General features: G+C 41.4%; 3 protein-coding genes across 3 annotated transcripts; 1 reads left to right on the top strand and 2 right to left on the bottom strand.

Annotated features, from left to right (window-relative positions):
• Positions 1-4: 4 nt before the first annotated feature.
• On the bottom strand, positions 5-4,237 carry atp6v1d (ATPase H+ transporting V1 subunit D). Its single transcript, XM_054761972.1, has 9 exons — positions 4,021-4,237; positions 2,766-2,883; positions 2,594-2,673; positions 2,462-2,529; positions 2,325-2,369; positions 2,137-2,240; positions 738-804; positions 588-666; positions 5-520 (listed from the first exon to the last, which is right to left on the bottom strand). The coding sequence occupies exons 1-9, from the start codon at positions 4,059-4,061 to the stop codon at positions 376-378; spliced, it is 747 nt and encodes a 248-aa protein (XP_054617947.1). The 5' UTR covers positions 4,062-4,237; the 3' UTR covers positions 5-375.
• A 9-nt stretch (positions 4,238-4,246) lies between these two features.
• On the top strand, positions 4,247-18,555 carry eif2s1b (eukaryotic translation initiation factor 2, subunit 1 alpha b). Its single transcript, XM_054761971.1, has 8 exons — positions 4,247-4,419; positions 5,136-5,378; positions 7,920-7,999; positions 8,838-8,989; positions 9,899-10,005; positions 10,079-10,176; positions 10,454-10,597; positions 10,681-18,555. The coding sequence occupies exons 2-8, from the start codon at positions 5,138-5,140 to the stop codon at positions 10,804-10,806; spliced, it is 948 nt and encodes a 315-aa protein (XP_054617946.1). The 5' UTR covers positions 4,247-4,419; positions 5,136-5,137; the 3' UTR covers positions 10,807-18,555.
• On the bottom strand, positions 11,240-20,429 carry rbm25b (RNA binding motif protein 25b). The gene is given in 15 exon segments (XM_054761960.1): positions 11,240-11,816; positions 11,893-11,940; positions 12,013-12,111; positions 12,185-12,480; positions 12,588-13,005; positions 13,161-13,311; positions 15,024-15,097; positions 15,211-15,300; positions 15,394-15,511; positions 15,998-16,275; positions 18,625-18,972; positions 19,084-19,244; positions 19,864-19,921; positions 20,044-20,261; positions 20,336-20,429. Coding segments are annotated over 15 exon segments (2,526 nt in total). The 5' UTR covers positions 20,412-20,429; the 3' UTR covers positions 11,240-11,723.
• Positions 20,430-22,421: the final 1,992 nt, after the last annotated feature.

Raw genomic sequence — 22,421 nt, 5'->3', positions numbered from 1 at the left:
GGTAATGTTTGAATTGTGAGTATATCTTTTATTGAATGATATTGATATTGAGTGTTGAAATGTTTTTACAGCAACAATCTGGTCAGTGAGGTAACAACAATCCCAGAGGGACACACACACACACACTCTTGACTATTACAATTGGTTTAAGCTTTACAGCATGCAATGTGAGGAGCAAAAATCACCAACATAATCACAACTGACTTCATATTATATTTATATATCCTTATTTTACCTGCATTTCGGGCGCAGTGACGCTTCAGTTCTGTACAAAGACGAAAACATGGACACCAAAATCACACTTTCATGAGAGGACGTAGACGCGGGCCGGGAGGCACGGAATAAATAGGTTTAAGGGTTGCCTTGGCGACGAGGTCACTCAAAGAGCAAGTCTTCATCCGTCTCCTCTGTCAGCATGTTGGCGGGCTCCGCGATGGGGCCGAGCTTGGCCAGGCGAGCTGCAATCTCTTTTTCTGTCTTTTCTCTCAGCTGCTTCTTCTTCTCTTGGATCTTCTTCAGCCTAAGGGAGGAGACATCACACACGCTCAGAAGCTCACACTTGACCAATTAAGGATTTTTAGGCAGACCTGTAGAACTCCTCTCGTTCCCTCTCATCCAACTCGGTAATGATGTAAGTCAGGGTGCGATCGATGCGGGGGATGATCACTGAAAGTTGTGACAAGGAGCAGAATTTAAACATTCCTCCAAATGTATGATTTAAAATGTGTCAGATTTACCGTGTTCAATGGCGTTCACGCGGCGGTTGGTGATTTTTATGGCCTCATCAAGAGTGACAAAAGATGTCTGGGAACAAATATGGGTAGAAGTTGTTTTGAAGAGGGATAAAAATATTAACCTGACCTAAATAAAGCACAAACCATAACTTCTTTCTTACAGTGTGTCACAAGTAGGCTGTAGTAACTTCAACAGCATGTGAATTAGCAGTCATTTCGTTGAAACGGCACCCCCTCTCTGTTGGGAAGCGAACTTCACCAGCAGCTCTTGTTCATTCGTCACTAGCCATCAAAATTGGAGATACAATTTCTGGCCCGTGTTGAGATTTTAAGTACTATTATAAAGTAGGGCTGTCAAATGAATTTTCAGTCAGATGAATCAGTTTATAAATGAATGAATTATGATTAACTCATTCAATCCCAGCCATTTTTCAATAGACAACCCCTTCAGTACCGGCCATTTCAGACGATTTTGACTGATTTTGTGTTCTATGGTTATATAAAACATGGACTCTACCAAAAGAAAGCTTAGACTCTCGTCTTTCATCAGGAAAAGAAAGTTTGTTTCTACCTTTTCCCATTCTTTAGAAATCCGCAGTAGAACATAGGTACATTTCAGGAAAATATCAGTTCCCGACGAGAAAAGGGAAAAAAACAGCTTTTTGTGAAAAGATACATTTCAAGCATAGCTTTCACACCATTTTTTTGCTTTTGTGACAGCTCAAATATCTAAACAACTATACCACATCAACAATTCCAAAAACAATAATCGTTTATTTACAAATATAACACTATGAACTATTTACAGTTTTCACATTTGGAACTAAACTGTGTGTGCGTTCACGTGTGTTAAAATTTAAAACTTTTTGCAGGTTACACTCCCCCATGCTCTTCCACTTCCTCCTTGCTGTTGAGTGTGTTTTTACACGCAAAAGATCCATGCCGCGCTCTTATCAAATGCACTTCTGCACCTTGTGGCCGTTTTTATGGCTTAAAACTGCTCTAAACGTGACATCTTTTAGTGTGCAGTTGCGCCATCGCCTCTTTTTGCCTCTCGGAAAAGTCCCCTACGACCTGCTTTTGTTGCGCTGATGTTCGGAATTCGGAGTGTATGCGAATGCACCTTGTACAAGTTTGGTGTAGAAAGAGGAAGTGTTGTTCCGAGGAATAACGGGAAGGTATGTTTGCAGGTTGGAAACACATACATGGTGTTGGAATTACACTGCCGTTGATGTGTTAAGGTAGGCTTAAAGTCCATCTGTCGTCATAACAGAAAGGTGTGGCTTGCCATAATGTACATGCGTTAATTACTGTAAAAATATTGACATACTGTAATACTGGAATGAATGACATACTGCTGTCTGCTGTAAACTGTGTGTATCTTTGGACGAGCGCCCCCTACCTGTAGGGAGGCCAGTTCCACCAGCAGCTCCACAGCTCTGGCATAGTTCCTCTTCAACCTGGACAGCTGCTCTCCTCCTCTGGCCAGACCAGTCAGCTCATAGCCTGACAAACACAAAACAGGGCTTCAACTCACCACTGCAAAAACCTTTAATAAAAAAAAAAAAAATCAAAATTAGTTTCACTCACTGTCACCGCCTTCTTGGTAATGCTCAAAAACTGGAAGTGTTACACCTGAGAGAGAGAGAGGGAAAAAAAACACACCATTGTTGTTCTCCATCACTCAGCAATGAGGATAAAGATTGAGAAACTTTTTTTTAACCAACCTGCCACATTGTCTTTTTTGGCTCGGACCTTCACCTGAGCTTTGTTGACATTCTGGATGACAGTTGTGCTGCGGACGCAATTACACACGTGAGATTTTGTACACCAATAATGTCATTTTATAACTGTTTTACCTGAAATCACCAGCTGCAAACTTGGCTTCGGCCAAAGAGAAGGCCGCCTCTCTCATCACCTCTCCCATTTTGGTCTTCGTCTAATAGGGGGGAAAAAAAACTGCCATTTGATATGCGCTCAACAGTGTACGTATGGGTTACATACAAAAAGGACAATAAAAGTGCAACTGACCTCGATAATCTTGCGGAGGATTTGACGGAATCGCATGGAGAGGGCGTCTGACTTCTTCTTGAGCAGGTTGCGTCCTGTCTGTGCTCCTTTCATGCGAGCCTTCATGATGGTCTGAGCCCTGTAAAACAACAGTAGACACAATTCTCTCTGGGCGGTAGTGACGGTGACATTTTCACCCAAATACGTGAAAGATGTGGCCAGGATGACCATTAAATCACAAGTGTTTCTTCTCTGATGTCTCCCATTCTCAACACACACTAATGGGCTCCAAGAACCTGATTTGATGCACCCTCTTCTGGTGGTGACAGGGCACCAAAACATTACATTTGACCAAAAAGCAAGATCTACAGGTGTGCCTAAAAGTTTTGTGTCCATTTCACAAGAATTATGTCACCGTGGTTACACAAAATGTTATGAAATATATACTGGATAGCATACCGAGATGTAACGTGTAGGTTCTTTGCATGCCAATGCTGTGATTTAAACATTTTGTGTGTACCTACTCTATTGACCCAATTGTGACCTTTACATCGCCATGGTTACATGAAATGCTACAACATTCCAATGTTTGAGACACACCTAGCGACATAATGCGTGGGGCTTCTTTGCAAGCTGTGACCAAAAGTGTTAAGATATAATAAATGAGCAATAATAGCATTAGGAGCTATTGCTTTGCAGGCAGGGCCCATAATTACCCAAATGATCCAAACAGGATATGAATTAAAAATAAATAAAAGTCATAATGTCATCAAAATTGACAAATGATATTTTCAGGCCATGCTGTCACCTGTTTTCCCACTCAACTACATTCCCTGTGGTATTCCTTTTTAGAAATTTACTGATTTTTTTGCATCGTTCATGTTTTAGATGATATTATATTCACGGGACATTGCACCATATGCTAGCTATACAAGACTAACAGAGTGGAAGATAATGATTAGCCCTTGTAATGTTCTTGTTTCCTTGTCATTTTTACAAAGTGATCTAATTCAGGTGTTCCGGCAAAATAACTAAATAGCTAAAAAGTTGAATTTGCCGAATACAAACAATTATAAGACCTTTCTTTTTATGTAAGAATACGGAGTGCTTTCTAAAAAAAAAAAACCGTCACATGACAACGACTCTTCCGCTTTTAAAAACTAGAACGTAAATAAATCTAATTGCGATCACATTAGAAAGAAGAAATATGCAGACATAATAAGATCGGTATAGATGTAGTTAAACGCTAAAACGCTGTTAGCAAAAACAGGCTTACATTCTGGAGGGGAATATGTCGATCCTGTCTTTTCCAGACATCTTGTCGGCGTTCCGGTAATGATTTCTTGACACGAATTAGGATTATTTTCCAATCGGTGCTGTAAATGTCATAAAATGTTGTTTGTGAGGGATTACGGGTACAGGTTGAGATGATCTTGTCAGACTCTCCGGTCGTGTGGAATCAGCTGACCTCTTGTCACGTGACTCTAACAGCGCATGCGCGGGTGAGAAACCACCGACGATCTTTTTCCGGGTCGAAAAATTAGCGCAGCCGTGAATGTGAGCTAGCCGATGTTAGTTGTCTATTACTAAAACAACCACAGTGGCGACATAATAGGACATTTAAACACACAGTACAACACTTTAAGGTGTCTTCTCAGCTAAACACATGACAAAGGTGAGTTTGAAAGGCCGAAGCTGATGTTTAAGTGGCGGCGAGCGCTGCTAGTTAGCTGGGCTGGCTAGCTGCTTTCGAGTCGTGCATGTGCCGCATGTGAGCTGTGAGCCCGGCTACTAGCTTGATGCTAATAACGATACGAGCTACTGTATTAATTTTTAAAATAATCTCTGTTGGTAAATATGACAACACTGTTTTATGATTGATGCACAGTTTAAGGTTTGTATCTTTAGTGTATGTGACATGGCAAAATGAGAAAACATTACAGCTATCTTTTTATATTGCATCATCTTTTCTCTGACAAAAAATCCAATTGATAAATTACACAGATTTTCTTTACTACTTTTCTTTACTTTACTCTTTAATGTAATTCTTTTTGGCCTCCTTTTAGACTATTGCATATTTAAATAAGAAGGAAAATAATTGGCATGACGCTTCAACATTTAGGAAAAATGCAAGTTACTATTCCCTCATTTAAATGCCTGTTTGTATTAGCATTAGTGGTGTACGTATATATGCATTCACCTCTAATGCTCATGTTTTTGTTTTTTTTTCCTAAACATTCAATTGACATAAAGATGATTGGGAAAAAATATGAATAATCTGGTGCACAAAGGGCGGTGTTACATCAACAAAAACACAAGTGAATCCCAGCAAGTTTCCTTATGTTTTTGAACAGTGCATATACCTTTTTGTTGTTGTTGTTGTTCTTGCAGCGATGCCGGGCCTCAGTTGTCGATTTTACCAGCACCGCTTCCCCGAGGTGGAGGACGTCGTCATGGTGAACGTGAGGTCCATCGCTGAGATGGGCGCTTACGTCAACCTGTTGGAATACAACAGCATCGAGGGCATGATCCTCCTCAGCGAGCTCTCGCGTCGACGTATTCGCTCCATCAACAAGCTCATCCGCATTGGACGCAATGAATGCGTGGTGGTCATCCGAGTAGACAAAGAGAAAGGTAAGATGTTGGTGCTCTGTCCTTTACTTTTGTTTATTAGGATGGGAATGTCACATTTTCACCCATCAATGTTTTATTGTGCGTCCCTTACCTCAATGCAGCTATCTGTTTCGCAACCAAAATAATTTACACTACTGTAGAAAAACGTCACGGCACACCACCAAGCATGCCATGACATATTCTTTTTAGGAGTGGGGCCGATTGGTTTCCGATACCAGCATAATTAATGCGTCGGAAATTGCCGATTCTGCTTCCCGAGATTTCCGATCCACGAGCCACGTCTGTGCTTTAGTGTTGTCGGCTTGTTTTTGTTTACCAACGTAGCCAAAAGAGCATCAGCGAATGCAGCTGTCTCCGCACATGCACTGCAGCCATCATCCTCACTCAACACACACACATTCATGGCCACACTAAACAGTCGGACATCTACAACACACGGAATTACACAACGTCATACTTACCTGTATACAGTTTCTTACAGCTGCATTATAAAATCAACAATATTCTTTTGGCGTGGTTGCATATTAAAGCAAACAGATCTCGGGTATCCAAATTCAGGTATCAATGTGAAAAAGTCTCAGTGCATCCGTAATGTCAATGATGGCATTGTTTTCTGCCATCATGATGCCATTCTGCCATCTAGTGGAAGAGCATGTAATTGTCGTGCCTGTCTCTATACGTCACTGGTACAGACACATACAGACCCTTTCCAAAAAATTAGAATGTCATGGAAAAGTTGTTTAATTTCCATAATTCCATTCTAAAAGTTAAACTTTCATAGATTATAGATTCAGGGCCCACAATTTAAACGATTTCAAGTATTTATTTGTTTATTTTTACATAATTTGGGCTTTCAGCTCATAAAACCCACAAAAACAGGAATTCAAAAAATTAGAATACTGTGAAGAAATCAGCCTAAATTTTGCAGGGCATGAATGTTTTAAAGTGAGTGTCACACACTAATCATCTACTAAGCTCAAATCACCTGCACAGGCTTCCCCAGGTGTCATTAAATTGCTTCAGTTTGTTCAATTGTCTCATTTCGGTTCAATATGGGGAAGACTGCAGACATGACAACATCATTGATACCCTCCATAGGATGGGTAAGCCACAAAAGTTCATAGCTAAGGAGGCTGGTTGTTCAGAGTGCTGTGTCCAAGCATATCAATGGAAAGTCTAGAGGAAGGGCAAAATGTGGCAGGAGAAGATGCACCAGCAAAAGAGATGACCGTGGGCTTCAGCGGATTATCAAACAGGGAAGATTCAAGAATCTGGCAGAGATCCAGAAAGAGTGGAATGAGGTGGGAGTCACAGCTTCAAAAACCACCACATTCAGACGCATCCGGGAGATGGGCTACAACTGTCGGGTTCCTCGGGTCAAGCCACTTCTGAACCTGAGCCAACGTAGGAAGCGTCTCCACTGGGCCAAGGAGAAGAAGGACTGGACTGTTGGCCAGTGGTCCAAGGTCCTCTTTTCCCATGAAAGTAAAGTGTGCCTTTCATTTGGGAATCAAAGTCCAAGGGTTTGGAGGAAGACGGGTGAGGAACAGAACCCAAGCTGCCTGAGGTCCAGTGTGAAATATCCACAGTCCGTCATGATTTGGGGTGCAATGTCCGGTGCAGGTGTTGGTAAACTCTGCTTTCTTAAATCCAAGGTCACCGCAACAGTCTACCAGAATGTTTTAATGTAGAGGATCTGTATGGAGATGCAGATTTCATCTTCCAGCAGGACCTGGCCCCTGCCCATACCGCCAGAAGCACCAAAACCTGGTTTGATGCCCATGCCATCACAGTGCTTGACTGGCCAGCCAACTCAGCGGACCTAAACCCCATTGAGAATCTATGGGGTATTCTCAAGAGGAAAATGAGGGGCACCAGACCCAACAACAAAGAAGAGCTGACAGCAAGCATCAAGGAAATCTGGGCTTCCATAACTCCCAGGCAATGCCACAGGCTGATTGCTTCAATGCCACGTGGCATCCAGGCAGTGATTAAGGCAAAGGGATTCCCAACCAAGTATTGAAGATTGAAATATCGTTTTGAAAGTAGCATATTTTGATTGATTTGATGTGATCCTAATTTCTTTCTTTTTTCCTGCAAAAACTGAGAAGTAAATGGTGATTTCTTCACAGTATTCTAATTTTTTGAATTCCTGTTTTTGTGGGTTTTATGAGCTGGAAGCCCAAATTACATAAAAATAAACAAATTAACACTTGAAATCGTTTAAATTGTGGGCCCTGAATCTATAATCTATGAAAGTTTTACTTTTTAAATGGAATTATGGAAATTAAACAACTTTTCCATGACATTCTAATTTTTTGGAAAGGGTCTGTAGATGAACAAAAATACAGTATTTGTAGTAAACAAAGAAGAGTTTTTGTAGCAATTAAGTGAATAATTTCTTATGCCGCAGTAGTTGGACATCACTGCTCTAACCAATAGCAAGCAATATTGACATAATTATAATTATAGCCAAGTTACGGTGACTGTCAGTCAAACCAGGAAGTGGCATCACCATGCATCTCCACTGCTTTCCTCCAGGATACATTGACCTTTCCAAAAGAAGAGTTTCCCCCGAGGAGGCCATCAAGTGTGAAGATAAATTCACCAAATCCAAAACTGTAAGTGATGTTTCTCTCCAACTATATATTTTATCCTGTACAGGGACAACTAGGTTGTTTTGATATGTACACACGAGTGAAAATATAACAGAAGACACCAAGAGAAAATCAAAATCAAAATCACTATATACATTTCCACTTGGAATGATTCAAATTCTTCCACACTGGTGCTGCATAAAAAAAAATGTAATTAAACAGTGATGACTTATAATATTAGATGTGCTTTTAGATTTTCAATGAGGGTTTTTATTATGTTAATGTATCAGGGGGCTGCCAAGTTGCATTGTAATCATGCAGTTGCACACATAGTTGCGAGAGAGTAGGCTGGTTATCAGAGTATAAATAAAATGCCACATTGTACCGTCATGTATGATGTGTCTGCACAATGAAGTAAATGCATGACTTACTCGGGCAACACTTAATACTGTGAAGCTTGTGGATCTTCCTCCGTGATCAGGGTCATATTAGAAGAGACGTTTTGGTTTAGTAAAACAGTAGCACACAATTAGCATTATGCAAAAAAAAAAAAGGCATGAATGGAAGCACCAGGAGGTCTGCACTGTAATGAATGACATCTTAGTTGTACCGTGCATGTATTCACAACAATTCACTTTTTACACATTTTATTCTGAAATGGAATTCATTCTTTTTTTCCCCCCCTCAAAATTCCCTCAAAAACACACAACACCCCATATTTTTTTTTTATTTTTTACAAAATTATTTTAAAAGCAACTTTTAAAAATGAAGTGAGCCAACGTCGCTCTTTGTTTGTGGTTGCTGAGTGTCCGTTCAATAAATGCTGCCTTCCTGTAAAGACGACCAACTTGTGTGAGTGCAGGTGTACAGCATTTTGCGACACGTGGCAGAAGTGTTGGAGTACAGTAAAGATGAGCAGCTGGAGAGCTTGTACCAGCGCACCGCCTGGGTCTTTGATGAGAAGTACAAGCGGCCAGGATACGGCGCTTACGACGTCTTCAAACAGGCCGTATCGTAAGTATACTAGCTATTGTGATATATTTGGCTTTTGGACTTCAGTGCACAAACTATTTATTAGGGTTGTGAGCGATAAACCAATGTGACTGGATATCCTGTTAGACAAGCGAGAGATACGTTTGCATCGGTAGCAGCAACCTGGATGGGTAAGAATCAGCCACAAGTCCTTACATTGATTGTAGAGACAAGACTAGGTTGACAGTGTCTCTTAAACAAGGCGAGCGCCTGAGCTGCTGGCAAATGATTGTTGCGCATGTTCCGTAGCTTAGCATGAGTGAAGACAGCTGGAAACATTTTCAACACATCAGCAAAACATATGTACATTATAGTGATCTTATTTATTGTGTAAAACTATGACAGGAACAACATCAAATTAAAAGCACAAAATGAATACAGAGCCACCATCCACCAGTGAGCCTGGAAGGTTGTTTTTTGTTTTTTTTTTAGAGGTGCACCAGTCTTTATTATACTTATTGTTCTGTCATGCGTGTTTTTATTTTTTTATTTATTTATTACACTATTATATGGAATGCAGGAAGTGAACAATATGTACTGTACAAGATGTGGAATGGATGGGGGGTAGGATTAAATAAGCTTTGCTTCTTCCTACTCCTTTTGGACATGTGGAAGTGTGAAATGATTCATGAGATGTATTCCATTGTAACCTTCATGCATGTTCAAATCAAATTAAACCAGTGAGGTAATCAAATCTCACCTTTTATGCATTCCCACACAGTATCAGCATTTGGGACCAAATATGCAGTGAAAATTATAGTAGTCTATCTGTGCAGCGTGGGAGAAAGCATGTATATGTATCCCTATTCTTTATGTGCTGTCAAGTTCTACAAACTGCTTAAAGCTTAACACTCTTCCCCCCCCCCCCAAAAAATCTTGTTAATCTTGCAGTGATCCTTCAATCCTTGGCGATCTGGACTTGACAGAAGAAGAGCGAGCTGTGCTGATCGACAACATCAACAGGCGACTCACCCCACAGGCCGTCAAGATCCGAGCAGGTATGTTTGCAGTGTTGGCTTTTGTCAGCATAAGAGGGGGAGGGAAAGAAAATCACCCCCCATCTTCCTGCAGACATTGAAGTGGCGTGTTATGGATATGAGGGCATCGATGCTGTGAAGGAAGCGCTGAGGGCCGGACTCGGCTGCTCTACGGAGGCCATGCCCATCAAGGTAATATCACCATGTCATGTAACAAATGTTATTTATGTTTAAAAAAAAACAAAAGCTGAACTCTCTCAAAACAATGTGGCAGTGCAACCAATAACTGATGACGGTCAGCAGTTATTGGTTGGATTCGGGAGACTTGTAAAAAGCTCATTCTGTGTATTTTCCACACAAGATGTTGCTATAGCTGCTGTCCTATTTTTCGACATGAATAAGTAATGTGTGTGTGTCTTCAATGCAAACATTTACAGTGTGCTGTAAATAAGATGGGTGGTTTGTGCAGATTAATCTCATTGCTCCTCCACGTTACGTGATGACCACCACTACGCTGGAGCGCACAGAAGGCCTGTCAGTCCTCAACCAGGCCATGGCTGCCATCAAGGAGAAGATCGAGGAGAAGAGAGGTGTCTTTAACATCCAAATGGAGGTAAGCAAAGGCATTTTGTAGTATTGTCTCCATGATGTGTTCTGAGCTAGCATTGTTACTACGGTAACGTAACTGTCCTTCAGCCGAAGGTGGTGACAGACACAGATGAGACGGAGCTGGCCCGGCAGCTGGAGAGGCTAGAGCGGGAAAATGCCGAGGTGGACGGAGACGATGACGCTGAGGAGATGGAGGCTAAAACAGAGGACTAGAGTCTGTCCTCAGGGAAGACAATGATGTGGACCGTCAGTCCAGCACACATCAACTTTCACACTGCAAACATGAACTGCTATTAAAAGTTCGCGATTATGACTTTTAACAGAAGTTGATGTTTGCCTGGCTTGTCTCAGAAGGTTGTTGTCCTTGTCCTCACGGAAGGTAGAACGACACCATGCGCTTCTATTTTTAATGACATCACATTGAAATAATAAAGTCAAGCGGCGACCTTCAGAGTCCTTAGTATCAGTGATTGTGAACGGAATGCGCAGGTTCCTCTGTCATGCAGTGGCTTTTCCAAATGATAGTACTCTTGTTGGCTTATTTGCTATCAGTAGAAGTGTAAAAGTTTATCTCATTTAGGGCATTTCATTTCCTAAAAGTACTGCTGGACTGTGGATTACAAAGTTAAATAACTTTGCAAATGACTACAAAACAACTCAATTTTATTCAAATGTTTACCAATACAAAAAAAAAGTATCTTGTTAAAGCTAACATCCAGCAGTGGTTATGACAAATGCTTTAGCTGCAGGGATGTTGTGTAGTTGTATTCAGGGCCTCAGTTAACAAGCACTTTATCTAAAACTTGTTCCATGTATGCACACCCAAATCCATCCAGTTAAGCTACTTACATTAGCATGGCAGCACATTTTCACACACTGATGAAGGTAACGCTGCTGAAGAACTTCATCAAAAGAAGCAGATAAAAACAAATGGTCCTGGATGTAAATCAGCTGTTCCCTTCCAAATGATTTGATCAAGTGAAACTATTTACAAAAAAAAGAGAAGACAGTGAGTGTCTTTTTAAGATGATGAGCAGCAGGTTAGGACAAGTTGCTTTGTTTGGGGGGTGACAAAACCAACTATTATACAACCTGGAAAGGAAATGGTTATCTTTTGGTGGCTCTTTCAATTATTTGACCAACCCGATCTTTTTGGCCTCCGTTTCATAGATGAGTAACCTCCACATCTTCACAATGAAGACTTCAGCTTCTTCATCAAGAACCTACCAAAGGTAAAGATAATGATGACTGATGTTTCATTCACCTTGTTAATGATGAGGAAAAAAGCCAAGAACTCACCATAGCAACATCATCCAAGATGCCCTGTGGGGTGCTGTGAGCCATCACCTGAAAACACAAACATGAGTGCAGTCATTGTACACGTGTAACAAATGGCAGGAAGGGTAACAAGATGGATACCTTGGAGCAAACAAAGTCCACCAACGTTGGCTCCTCCTCTCCGATGTACTCAATGATCTTTTTATTGATCCAAGGCCGAACGCGTCGTTCCATTAACGTCTGCAGAGAGAGAGGAGAAACATTTCATGCAGTGAAACAGGAAGTCAGCAGAGTAAAAAGGTTGGGTCCTCACTGTGTCCACCATGGACCAGTCCAGCGGGTAGGAGAACAGGTCTGGCTTGGCTGTAGGAATCTTCTCAATCAGGCTCTTGATGTGTTTGCGCTTCTCTTCAGAGTTGGGCCCTTTGACTGCCGAAAATCCGGCGCCGTCCACCCCCAGACTCTTGTCGTCATCGTAGTCCAGGGGCACCAGCTTCCTCTTGCGTGGCTGTTCCTCCATTTCCTCCTCGTCGAACTTGTCAAAGACGCTGTCGACTGGGAGCTTCTTCCTCTTGCCGGCGTTGGGCTGACTAGGACTTCCTGTTGCACCTGCATGAAGACATGAACATGCCATCTTTTTCTATCAACATGAAGACAAGCTTTCTATGTGTTAATGGTAGACATTGCACTCTGTATGCATTATAAATGCAGCTCACCCAGTTTGAGACTGAGGCCAATTTTGGGTCTGTTCTCATCCTGGGGTAGCGCATCAGGAGGAGAGTTCTCGTGGGGAATGATGATGCCGCATGGCGACTCGTTGCCGGGTGTGTCAGGAGACACGTTGCCACTGGCCGATGACACGGAGGGCGCCGCCGTGATGGGCCTCATTGTGGGCTTGAGGCAGGGTTTCACTTCGGGGTTATCTTCGTCATCATAATCGTCATCTTCGCCTTCCTCCACCTCATCCTCTGAGCGGGCAGGGCCCGGGCGAGCCTCTGGTCTGTCTTGGTCCTCTCTGCGATCCCGGTGGTCTCTGTGGTCCCTTGAACCCCTATGGCGCTCCCGTGGCTCTTCGGGCTCAGGCTCGGGGACCACGGGAGGTCGTCTTAGACGCTCCTCCTCTTCCTCCTCCATCTGCACCAATAAAACATGCAGTACAGAGAGCACCGGTGATGCATGGTGAAGACACCACAATATGTGCAGGGAATGATTAAGTGACCTTCACAAAGACAAAACACATGCATGCTCTCTCACACTCCCACACACAAAGACATGAATTAGCAACACACCCTGCGTAGCTCTGCGTCTGGATCTGGATGTCCCTCGTCTAGCAGCCGCTGTCTGATCTCCTCCAGCTCCTCCTTCTCCCTCTTCCTGTCACGTTCATCCGCCTCCACCTCCTTCTCTCGGTCACGGAGGCGCTTCTGCAGTGCACTGCCCCTAGTGGTCACAGCGAGCAACGACATGCTTCAGAACAATAGCTGCAGTTTCCCTCCCCATCAAGTCTGACACGAGAATGCTAATGTGGGCCACAGAGCGTCTGGGGTGCCACTTTTTCGTTTTATGTACATATATATTTTATGTCACAAATGCAAAATACTAAAGACTAATTATGTTTCAAAAAATCCTCTGAATTGGACACTTAGGGCATCTTTAATAGAAATCCAGTATGTCATTCATTTTGTCTCTCTTAACTCAAATCAAGTAGACAAAAATGTGGAAAACAACTTTCTATAAAAAGGTAAAACTACACACACACACACGTGTGTTAGTATGTATTAAAATGAGACTGCTTTTACAAAAAACAATGGCCAATTTTAACACCCAGTCATAAACATATTCATTGATCAATATGTTTATTATTGTGGTGGACAATTGTGACTCACTGACAACTGCTTGTACTACACTACACTCTTCTCCAACGACGTTCCCCCTAATTTGTCCAAGTGTCTGAGCATACACACAAATGACCTGAGCTGTCCTTGGGACCTCTGCACACTGTCCAACACCTGACGACTGAGTAGTCCAACTTCCATTGTCATATTTTGTATATGAGTGGGTTCAAACAGACGGCAAGGCGTATTTCACAATGTAGCTTTCTTTCTCAAGCCCAGGCAAAACAAGCCATGGTCTCATAGAATTACCCTTTTGAGTCTTGTAGAAAGCCCCTAGCTTATTTCATTTTCTTCTTGTTTGACTGTCACTTTGTTTTGCAGCAGCCTGTTCTGGCTTCATCCTGGAAATTTACTTCAAATTGGTGCCATGTGTTTTATATGTTTGCTTTATTTATTGGCTTTTGTCTATAAAAAAAAACAAACAAAAAAAAACAAAAAAAAAACACACCTTTCAGTCCCTTCGCAACACAAACTCGGCGTAACACTTCCTGTATGTTTGGCCGTCAAAATAAGCAGTAAAACATTGCACAGTTATGCCGCACATTCAATCCACGTCTCATTCCAAAAACTTGCTTGCTACTTTGGGACATGTTTTTAGAGCAGCCCTTTCTCATTTGAAAAAGAAACATCTCACACAGTTTCAGCTCTTGTTCACACATACTGTACTTCGGTAGTCAGTGGCATGTACATCTACTACTACGTTGAGAAGCACGCCTGGTGGGGTTTGGGTCGCTGAGTCATTTTCGCCTGTTGTATTGTTGTAATGTATTGTTGTTGAGCAGGAAGAGGGTGGGATATGATGCTTGCAACACGTTACAAAGTAAGCACCCTCCGCAAGTACAGGCCCTTTAAATATAAGATATTTAAGAAGTTTTAGTTGGAAAAATTTCTGCAATTTGGGTCATCGCTTGTCATTGTGGGGCGATGGTGGGTCCCACAGCCAAACCACTTGAGAACCACTGTACTACGTAACGCGCTGTTAATGAATTGATTGGCTGTGTAAGTAAATACATACGCATCATGATCTTCTCCGCTTGTGTTCGCCTGTCACTCACCGCCTTGCTTTAAAAAATGGTAAAAAAAAAATAATTGTGTTTAATTTACAGTTCAGCTTGGATTTTATTTTCTGTGGCACATGGACTTGCTGTGCACCAACAACTGGGGAGCAGTGCGTGGCTGCGCAGGCGTGCAGCTTACACAGAACATTGCTGACAGCATTTGAGTTTGTGTACAAACACCGCATCGGTCGCCACCGACCTGTAATATTTGGGGTCATCTCGGTCATCATCGTAGTCCTCCAGGAACTCTTTTAGTCGCTTGCCTTCCTTCACCTGACACACAAATTACATTAGATAGAAACATCTTACGGTGATTCTTATTGCACATTTTCTGATAGATCTAATGACCTTTAAAAGTGAAAGTACAGTAAGAATATTGCTCTCACCATCTCTCGTCTGCGCTCATCTTCCCTCTCGGCATCTTTGCCGTAGTCTCGTGCTTTCTTTCTCTCCCTGAGCTCCCAGTTTTTTAGGCGCTGTAACCAGTGAATTAATATTTAAACCTTGATACTTATGTTTTTATTCAAAGTGTTGTACGACTGGACAGTAACAAAGCATCATATTCTCACCTCCTGATAGGCTGCTTCTTTGTCTCTGAGCTTCCTCTCCAGCCTCCTGCGTTCATGCACGTCCTCTTCATCCTCTTGCTCTCGTTTCTTTTCTCTGTCTCGATCTCGGCTTTTCTCCCTACGAATAGGAGAGTTAAAGCTAGCATTTTTCTAAATATGTGCTCTACTTTTATTCCATGATGGACTTCACAGTAGAGTGGACACTCCAAAAACATTTTATTGATGGGAATAAACGCTTTGTATGCCGTTTTCTTCTTAGAGTACATGATAATATTTGTATTATTCGTTTATGAAATTTTCTTTATAATATGGTGTGATATGACATAGAAGGGTGCAACATCATGTTGGATTCATTTTTTCCTAGATTCCCCAATGTTGTAATAGTGTGACTTTAATGGAAATTACATTTGGTCCAAGCATTTGATTGGCTAAAATGGCCTGCTGGTTTATTACATGCTTTGATTTGTGCTTGAACAAAAGCAAAAGCAATTGCAGTTGTTTTTTTTACACCCGGGGTAGACAATGATTTCCTTGTTATAAATTATATTTGTTTATAAACTTGCTATTGGAAATAGTTGTGAGCAGTGAAGGTGATTTTCTTTACCTGGACCGGCTGCGAGCAGCGCTCCTGTCTCGGCTGATGTCCCTCTCCCAGTCCCGCTCTCGTTCTCTGGTCCTGCGCTCGCGGTCTTTGTCTCGGTCCCTGTCCCGCTCTCGTTCCCTTTCCCTCTCCCTCTCCCGTTCCCGCTCCCTCTCGCGCTCCTTCTCCCGTTCGCGATCCCGCCGCTCTCTCTCCCGCTCCCTCTCCTTTTCTCGTTCCTTCCTTTCCCGCTCAAACTCCAGACGCTCCTTCTCGCGCTTGTCCTTCTCCTCTTCCAGTTTCTGTGGAGGAAAGCACAGGGAGGGTCATGTGACTGTAAGAGTGAGGAGAGTGTAAGCAATCAGCTTGCTGCAGTGCACAGATCAAGTGGTTTCCAGACTGTGAAGACAAGACTAAGAGCTGTCGTACGCTCTTTACTCGTCGGTGCAAACGGCTACACATCCAGCTTTACTTGTGGTATAAAGTACAGTTTAGCATAAATGGAACTGGAAACCACTTTATAAAATGATCAAAAGATCTGTGGAACACTGGCAACGAGAAAAAGGCGCGGCAAGACATATTGCTTTTTCTCTCTCCTTAAAAGTGCTCCTCTCAGCACAAGGAAATACAGAAACAAAGAACAGGCGTCAGTCTTTGCTTGAACTAGTTGTTTGGGACTTACAGGTGTCGAACTATGGACTCAGCCCTTCGCTGCCCCTACAAGCCTTTTAAGTTAGGCCTGGGAGGAAAGCAGGTCACACGGTATACAAGGGAAAGACATTATGGGATTGTGTCTTGCTTAAGCATCGTTATTAATGTCATCAACAACAGAAACAACCTTTTTATTCCAGTCAGCACATTGGATAAATTGCAAGAAAGGAACATCAACAACATTTCTGCACAGATAAATTTAAATATTGTAGAAGCGGTCTTACCCCTGCAGAAGTCCTCAGGGACTCTTGGCGACTCAAGACACACTTACACACCCATACATACACACACACACCTCAACTCCGCCTTTATGGGTATTACACACAAGGCTTTAAGGTTTTGAGTGGAGTTTTGCGATTACAGTGGGCGGGGAGGAATCATCCAGAACGAAAGAACAGGCCGTTACATACCATCATGCAGCTAGCTACAAGCAACCAGCTCACTCTAGCAGCTATGATGGACAAGCCTTGGGTCTAATCAAATGCTACACCGAGATACTTACAATGGAACAGAGGGAATATCATTTAGTACATAGATGAGTATGTTACTAAAAGAACATCACATCAATTATTGCACTTACCTCTTTACAACATCAGCCAGTCCTCCTTTAATAACAAAAGATGAAGTGGTAAAAATATATCCTGAACTTGAATTGTATGTCTTCAAATAGTGGTGCTGCCTCAATTAATCGCTAGGTGTGTTGTCCGCTTTAACAAATAATTATTGTAAATATAATATAAATTATTAACACTTATGTAGTTTTAAATATAGTCTTCATTCATTCATTCCTACCATTATAATTGGATTTTTTTTAATTTTTTTTTACACAAATGTATAAAATGAATTACTATCATACTAGATTGGTACAAAAGAAAGACCACTCCTTAAAAGCCTTACCTCTATTAAGCACCTGGTACTTTCTGCAGTTACTGTTATACAGCATCATAGTAAATGACAAAACTTCAAATGAAATGCCAAAATAGCTGCTGAAAGTGTTTTATTTCTAAAAAGATTAAAATAAAAAATAGAACACAAGCTTATGATTGCATGCTCAATAAAAACATTTAATATTAAGGCAGAGTGAGCCAGGCACTGACAGACCACAAGAGATTGAAGCAACACCTCAGAACATCACCACACACAAATGCACGTACCTTCAAAGTCTTCAGAGCAGCGTGCTGCTGTGGAAAGGGCACCCCCCCCCTTTACCCAGTAATAGTTAAGACTACAGCAATTACTGCAGTGGTTATTGCAAAAGGTTTCTGCTTTAAACATAACCATCGTTATGACAATACTTGTTTACAGAGGACTCGCAGGAGGTTGACGCACTCTTTGGCTTTCAGAAGCACCACCAATGGGCACAAAGTGATACTATGAGCTGGAATGCTGTCAAAACAGGCCAAAGTGCAGTGCAGTTGCCCCTCTGCCAGCCCTCAAGAGGGGGATGCCCAGTTTATGTAGAAAGTAAAGGAAGGCTCATACTTACATCCTATCCTCGCAACTTTTTCCAAAGCTCTGAGATTCATCTTGCTTTAGTCACCATATGATCACTATCATAATGGTGGGGTTTAATGAATAGATTAGCTTTTTAAGTAACTTTACATTGTCTCCATGCATTTTTTGTATGTGTGCGCGTGCGTGCGTGTGTGTGTGTGTGTAATATGTGCAGTATGATCACACCTAAGTAAATGTACTACTACACAAGTGACAAAATCTGTCCAACTATGATTTCTCAACATTGCACATGAAACATTACATGAACAATAAAGCATGTTCAAATGTGTCGCCATGTGTTTTAATGGCAGCCAGTTGCTCGTGCAGTTTGCATGTTGGTAAATGTGTCAAATATTGCTGAATGTGCAAGCTACAGGAGTGAACTAAATGATCAGCTGCTGTCCAAAACCTGTAACATCAACTAAAGAATCAAAAACTTATTTTACCTTGTGAGTGTCTCGAAATTTACTAATCTCTCTGGAAATCAGGTCTCTCTTGTCATCCTCCATATCAATTGTGTTCAAGTCATCCTATGAATTACAGGAAAGAGACGTTCTTGAAATAGCTCACACAATTTTTTATGCCAAGACTGGAAAGGTGTGTCAATCCACCTCTTCCTTTCTGTCCTTTTTTCTCTTTCGCCGCTGGGAATCATCATCTTGTGAAGGCGCGTTGAGCTCGTCCGCATACTCTCTCATTAATCCATCAATAGCACCTTTCACATTTTGATCCTTCTTCTTGGTTTCCTCATCCAGAACCTCCTCTTTATCGTCTCCATTGTCTGCATCTACCTTCTGCCAACACAAGAAGTGGGTTATTTAGGGTACTGCCAAGGACTGGTATTCCTGGAGAGAGAAATTAAAAAAAAAAAAAATAATAAATAAATAAATAAATAACATTCTTACCCCATTTGCGCTCTTCTTCTTGGCTTTCCACTCATCAAGCTGTGCTTCCGTCTTGGCGTCCACCTTCACGAGAAGGTTTTTGTCACCGATGTGCAAGTCATGAAGTAGCCGCAGGGCTCGCAAAGTGGATTCCGGCTCTTTGTACTCACAAAACCCAAAAGCTGCCCACAGACAAATATAAATGATTAGAGAAGGAAAGCTCAAATAGGTTTGAGAGGCATCAAAGACTTTTATCCTTCTGTCAGTGAAACAGCATGCACATACAGTAAGACCTCTCACGACAAAGGTCCCGGAAGTCTTACAGAGCCAAATTAGAGAAATATGACTAAACCCACAGAAGAAATCCTGATTCAAAAGAAGCGGTTAACTTATTTTTACACTTGCATGACAGTTGAGAATTGTAATGCATTAAGTCAACTTGTTAGTGGCAAACTTCAATTATGCTTAACAGGAAATGAGTAAACAATTGTTTTTAAGAGAGTTATCATACAGTGGTTAACATTTATATACTTGTTTGACAGTCAACAATGTAACAATCATAAGAAATGTGCGACATTATGTCATGCTTTTATGGTAGTGTAAAAAATTTTTTTTTTTTTTTAGAAAATATAGTGCCAAATCTATCTGTGGCTCGCCAAACTTCATTGTGGCAGATCGCTACAAATTAATGGGACAGTTTGGGGCTGGAACATATTCCAACATATTCCTTGGCTTTGTAAATCAAAACAAATTGGGCATTTGACCAGCATCACGGGAAAAAAAACTGTCATTTCTGTTTACCTTGAAGCTTGCCTGAGGCTCCCTGGACTCTTTTCCAGCTCAAGACTATTCCACATTTCTGCAACAGACCCAGGAAAGTTAATTTCCACAAAGGCCAACAAATACAACCATTAACGGTGGTAATATGACATTGCTCAGACTAATCAGTAAAAAGATATAGAATAAAACCCTGTCCCTTACCGCCAGAAGTTGTCGAATCAACATATCCGACGCTTTTTCGGATATGTTACCCACAAACACTGTGGTGGTAGGCCCACAGTCGTCGTCTTTAGCTCGGAGAAAAGCATCTTTCTTATGGACAGGAGGTTTACTGACCACAGGCAGAGACGACACCATTACAGGGGTGGGCGTCATGATGCCCATATGGACTGGGATCATTGGGGCTGATGAAACAACAACTTCTTTAATATTTAATATAGCATTCATATTTTTAAATCAATTTAAAAATAAAAACATTGATTTAGGTTCTTACCTGTAGGAAAGCCATACTGAGGGGGTAACCCGGGAGGGGGCAACAGTGGCCGGTTTAAATGAGGGGGGAACGACATCCTGGGTCTTGAGTCGAATCAACCTAATATCGAAATAAATCATAGGTCATGAACTTTTAATGTTCGTTCCAACTATTGAACATATGCGATAAACTAGACGCCAAGAATAAGAGTGACATTTTAATACTTTTGTGTAACGTTAGCTAACGTCGGTGAATCATTCAGCCGCCACATGCCAATTGTTGTGAACTGTGCTAAGGAAATAGACAAATAGCTGTGTCTAAAGTTCATTGGTTTAGTGCCACTTCGTTTCAATATATAATAAAACAGGCTGGCATGTTGCTTTCCAATAGGTTGTTAGTTACTAACTTATTCATGACAACTAAAACGACCGAGGGCCAAGCTAACAGCTAAAGCGATCATTAACCACGCCATATTAACCGGCATGGCTAAATGAGCTAAGCTAATATATGCTACAGCTAAGACGCGGCAAACAGTTTAGTTTAATGAATACTGGCGCAGATTAAGACAATGTGAGTATACGTACCCCAAAATAGGTGTTGTATGAGCGTATACAGGAACAACCTGGTTAATTTTACGTGCAGAATCCTTTCTAATGCACCTGTAGTTGGATTAGCAACAACAGCTAGTCACGGGCCCTCTTACACAGACGCAAGCGCCTCTTTGTAGCGGCAGTAGAAGAGCGCTTGGTTTATGTTTTACTATGTTCCCGACGGACGGAGCTTCACTGAGAGCAGGGCAGGAAGGTCTATTTAACTCAAACGAACGCACTATTATCTGTACGGTAATAGAGCCCAAATGTATTCATTTGTATTCACTGATGTGGAATCTGTGTGTTGTTGTTCAAGTTAAAAGCACGTTTTCCAATAAATAAAATCGTCAACCAGTGCCCTTTTGATCAATGGGGTGCATAACAAGTGAATTGCAGGTAGGTGCGTTCCAGTTGCCTCGGAAGTCGGCACACTCGAATTGGAGGCGTTGTCAAACTTGTCAGAAAGCCAAGTCAAAGACTTTGTTTGATGTTTATGATGTTTTATTGTTTGTCTATTCAAAGAACACACGAACAATCACAAATATGAAAGAATTACGTCCCTTAACATTGGTCATTGTTCTGCCCTTACCGCTCCTAGGTAACGAATTAAAAAGTTGCCTTAATTAACATATACCGACAATAACACGCCTAGGTACAGAAGTTGAACCGCACCGTAAGTAAACGATAAATGACAAATTTTCGTGCCGAACTTGAAGGCGACATTGGCCAGCCAGTATATACAGTATGTTTATATCTCAATAAGGTAGCACTGACATGCTGGGTATTTTTGTAATCGCCTAGTTCGAATTTATAATGTTAAGTACGATGCCTTATTGACCAATTAAAAACACCTATCCCGTTCAATATATTTATATATAGAATTCATTTGTGTTACTTGTATCCCAATAAATGAAAAATTGGAAATATTTGCAAAGAAATCTGTCCTTTTCAAAAATAAACGAACCCTGACAATATGTTTATTTGACCGTCTAATTGTGTCTTAAATAACACAAATCTATTCATTTGTTGTTTCAAAAAAGCGTTGATACTCCTTGCATCACAAAAAGGTTGCCATGGTGTTTGTGTTTGGAAGTAGCAGCTGGACAGCGAGGGCTGCAGTTGACAAGCATGTGACGTCACTTTTAGGCGGGTTTCTTTTTTTTCATGGTAGAAAGTGCTAGAACAAACGAAGCACACCCTTTTCGTTTCTCGTATCCTTCCTACAGATCAAAAAGATCCCGCTGTGTTTTTGAGCCTACCACAACATGAGCAAAGTCGTGCTTGTTTTTTCTTAAAATTATTATGTTATGATGATGAAATGAGTTTTGTTTCGACATTCATATTTAGGAATAACTCGTCTCCCTTAAAACGGTTTCGAAATGGCAAAACAGTCCTGATGCCACAAGATGGCAGCACAACATTCAGCACATATACCTCAATTTGCTTGTATAAAATGCACTCATTATATTGCAATGTAGTTTTATGTACATCATCTATGTATCAAATTTTGAGACTTT

The sequence above is a fragment of the Dunckerocampus dactyliophorus genome, chromosome 19 (assembly GCF_027744805.1).
Source record: "Dunckerocampus dactyliophorus isolate RoL2022-P2 chromosome 19, RoL_Ddac_1.1, whole genome shotgun sequence".
NCBI lineage: Eukaryota > Metazoa > Chordata > Actinopteri > Syngnathiformes > Syngnathidae > Dunckerocampus > Dunckerocampus dactyliophorus.
This window is presented reverse-complemented; position numbering and strand designations above follow the sequence as displayed.

What these genes read in the sequence shown, in the direction of transcription:
- atp6v1d (XM_054761972.1), bottom strand. Translation starts at nt 4,061, where the DNA reads ATGTCTGGAAAAGACAGGATCGACATATTCCCCTCCAGAAT. An exon ending in TGGAACTGGCCTCCCTACAG is followed by an intron (nt 805 to 2,136) that starts GTAGGGGGCGCT and finishes ATTTGTTCCCAG; the next exon opens with ACATCTTTTGTCACTCTTGA. An exon ending in GAACGAGAGGAGTTCTACAG is followed by an intron (nt 521 to 587) that starts GTCTGCCTAAAA and finishes CTCCTCCCTTAG; the next exon opens with GCTGAAGAAGATCCAAGAGA.
- eif2s1b (XM_054761971.1), top strand. Translation starts at nt 5,138, where the DNA reads ATGCCGGGCCTCAGTTGTCGATTTTACCAGCACCGCTTCCCCGAGGTG. An exon ending in GTCTTCAAACAGGCCGTATC is followed by an intron (nt 8,990 to 9,898) that starts GTAAGTATACTA and finishes TTAATCTTGCAG; the next exon opens with TGATCCTTCAATCCTTGGCG. An exon ending in GGCCGTCAAGATCCGAGCAG is followed by an intron (nt 10,006 to 10,078) that starts GTATGTTTGCAG and finishes ATCTTCCTGCAG; the next exon opens with ACATTGAAGTGGCGTGTTAT.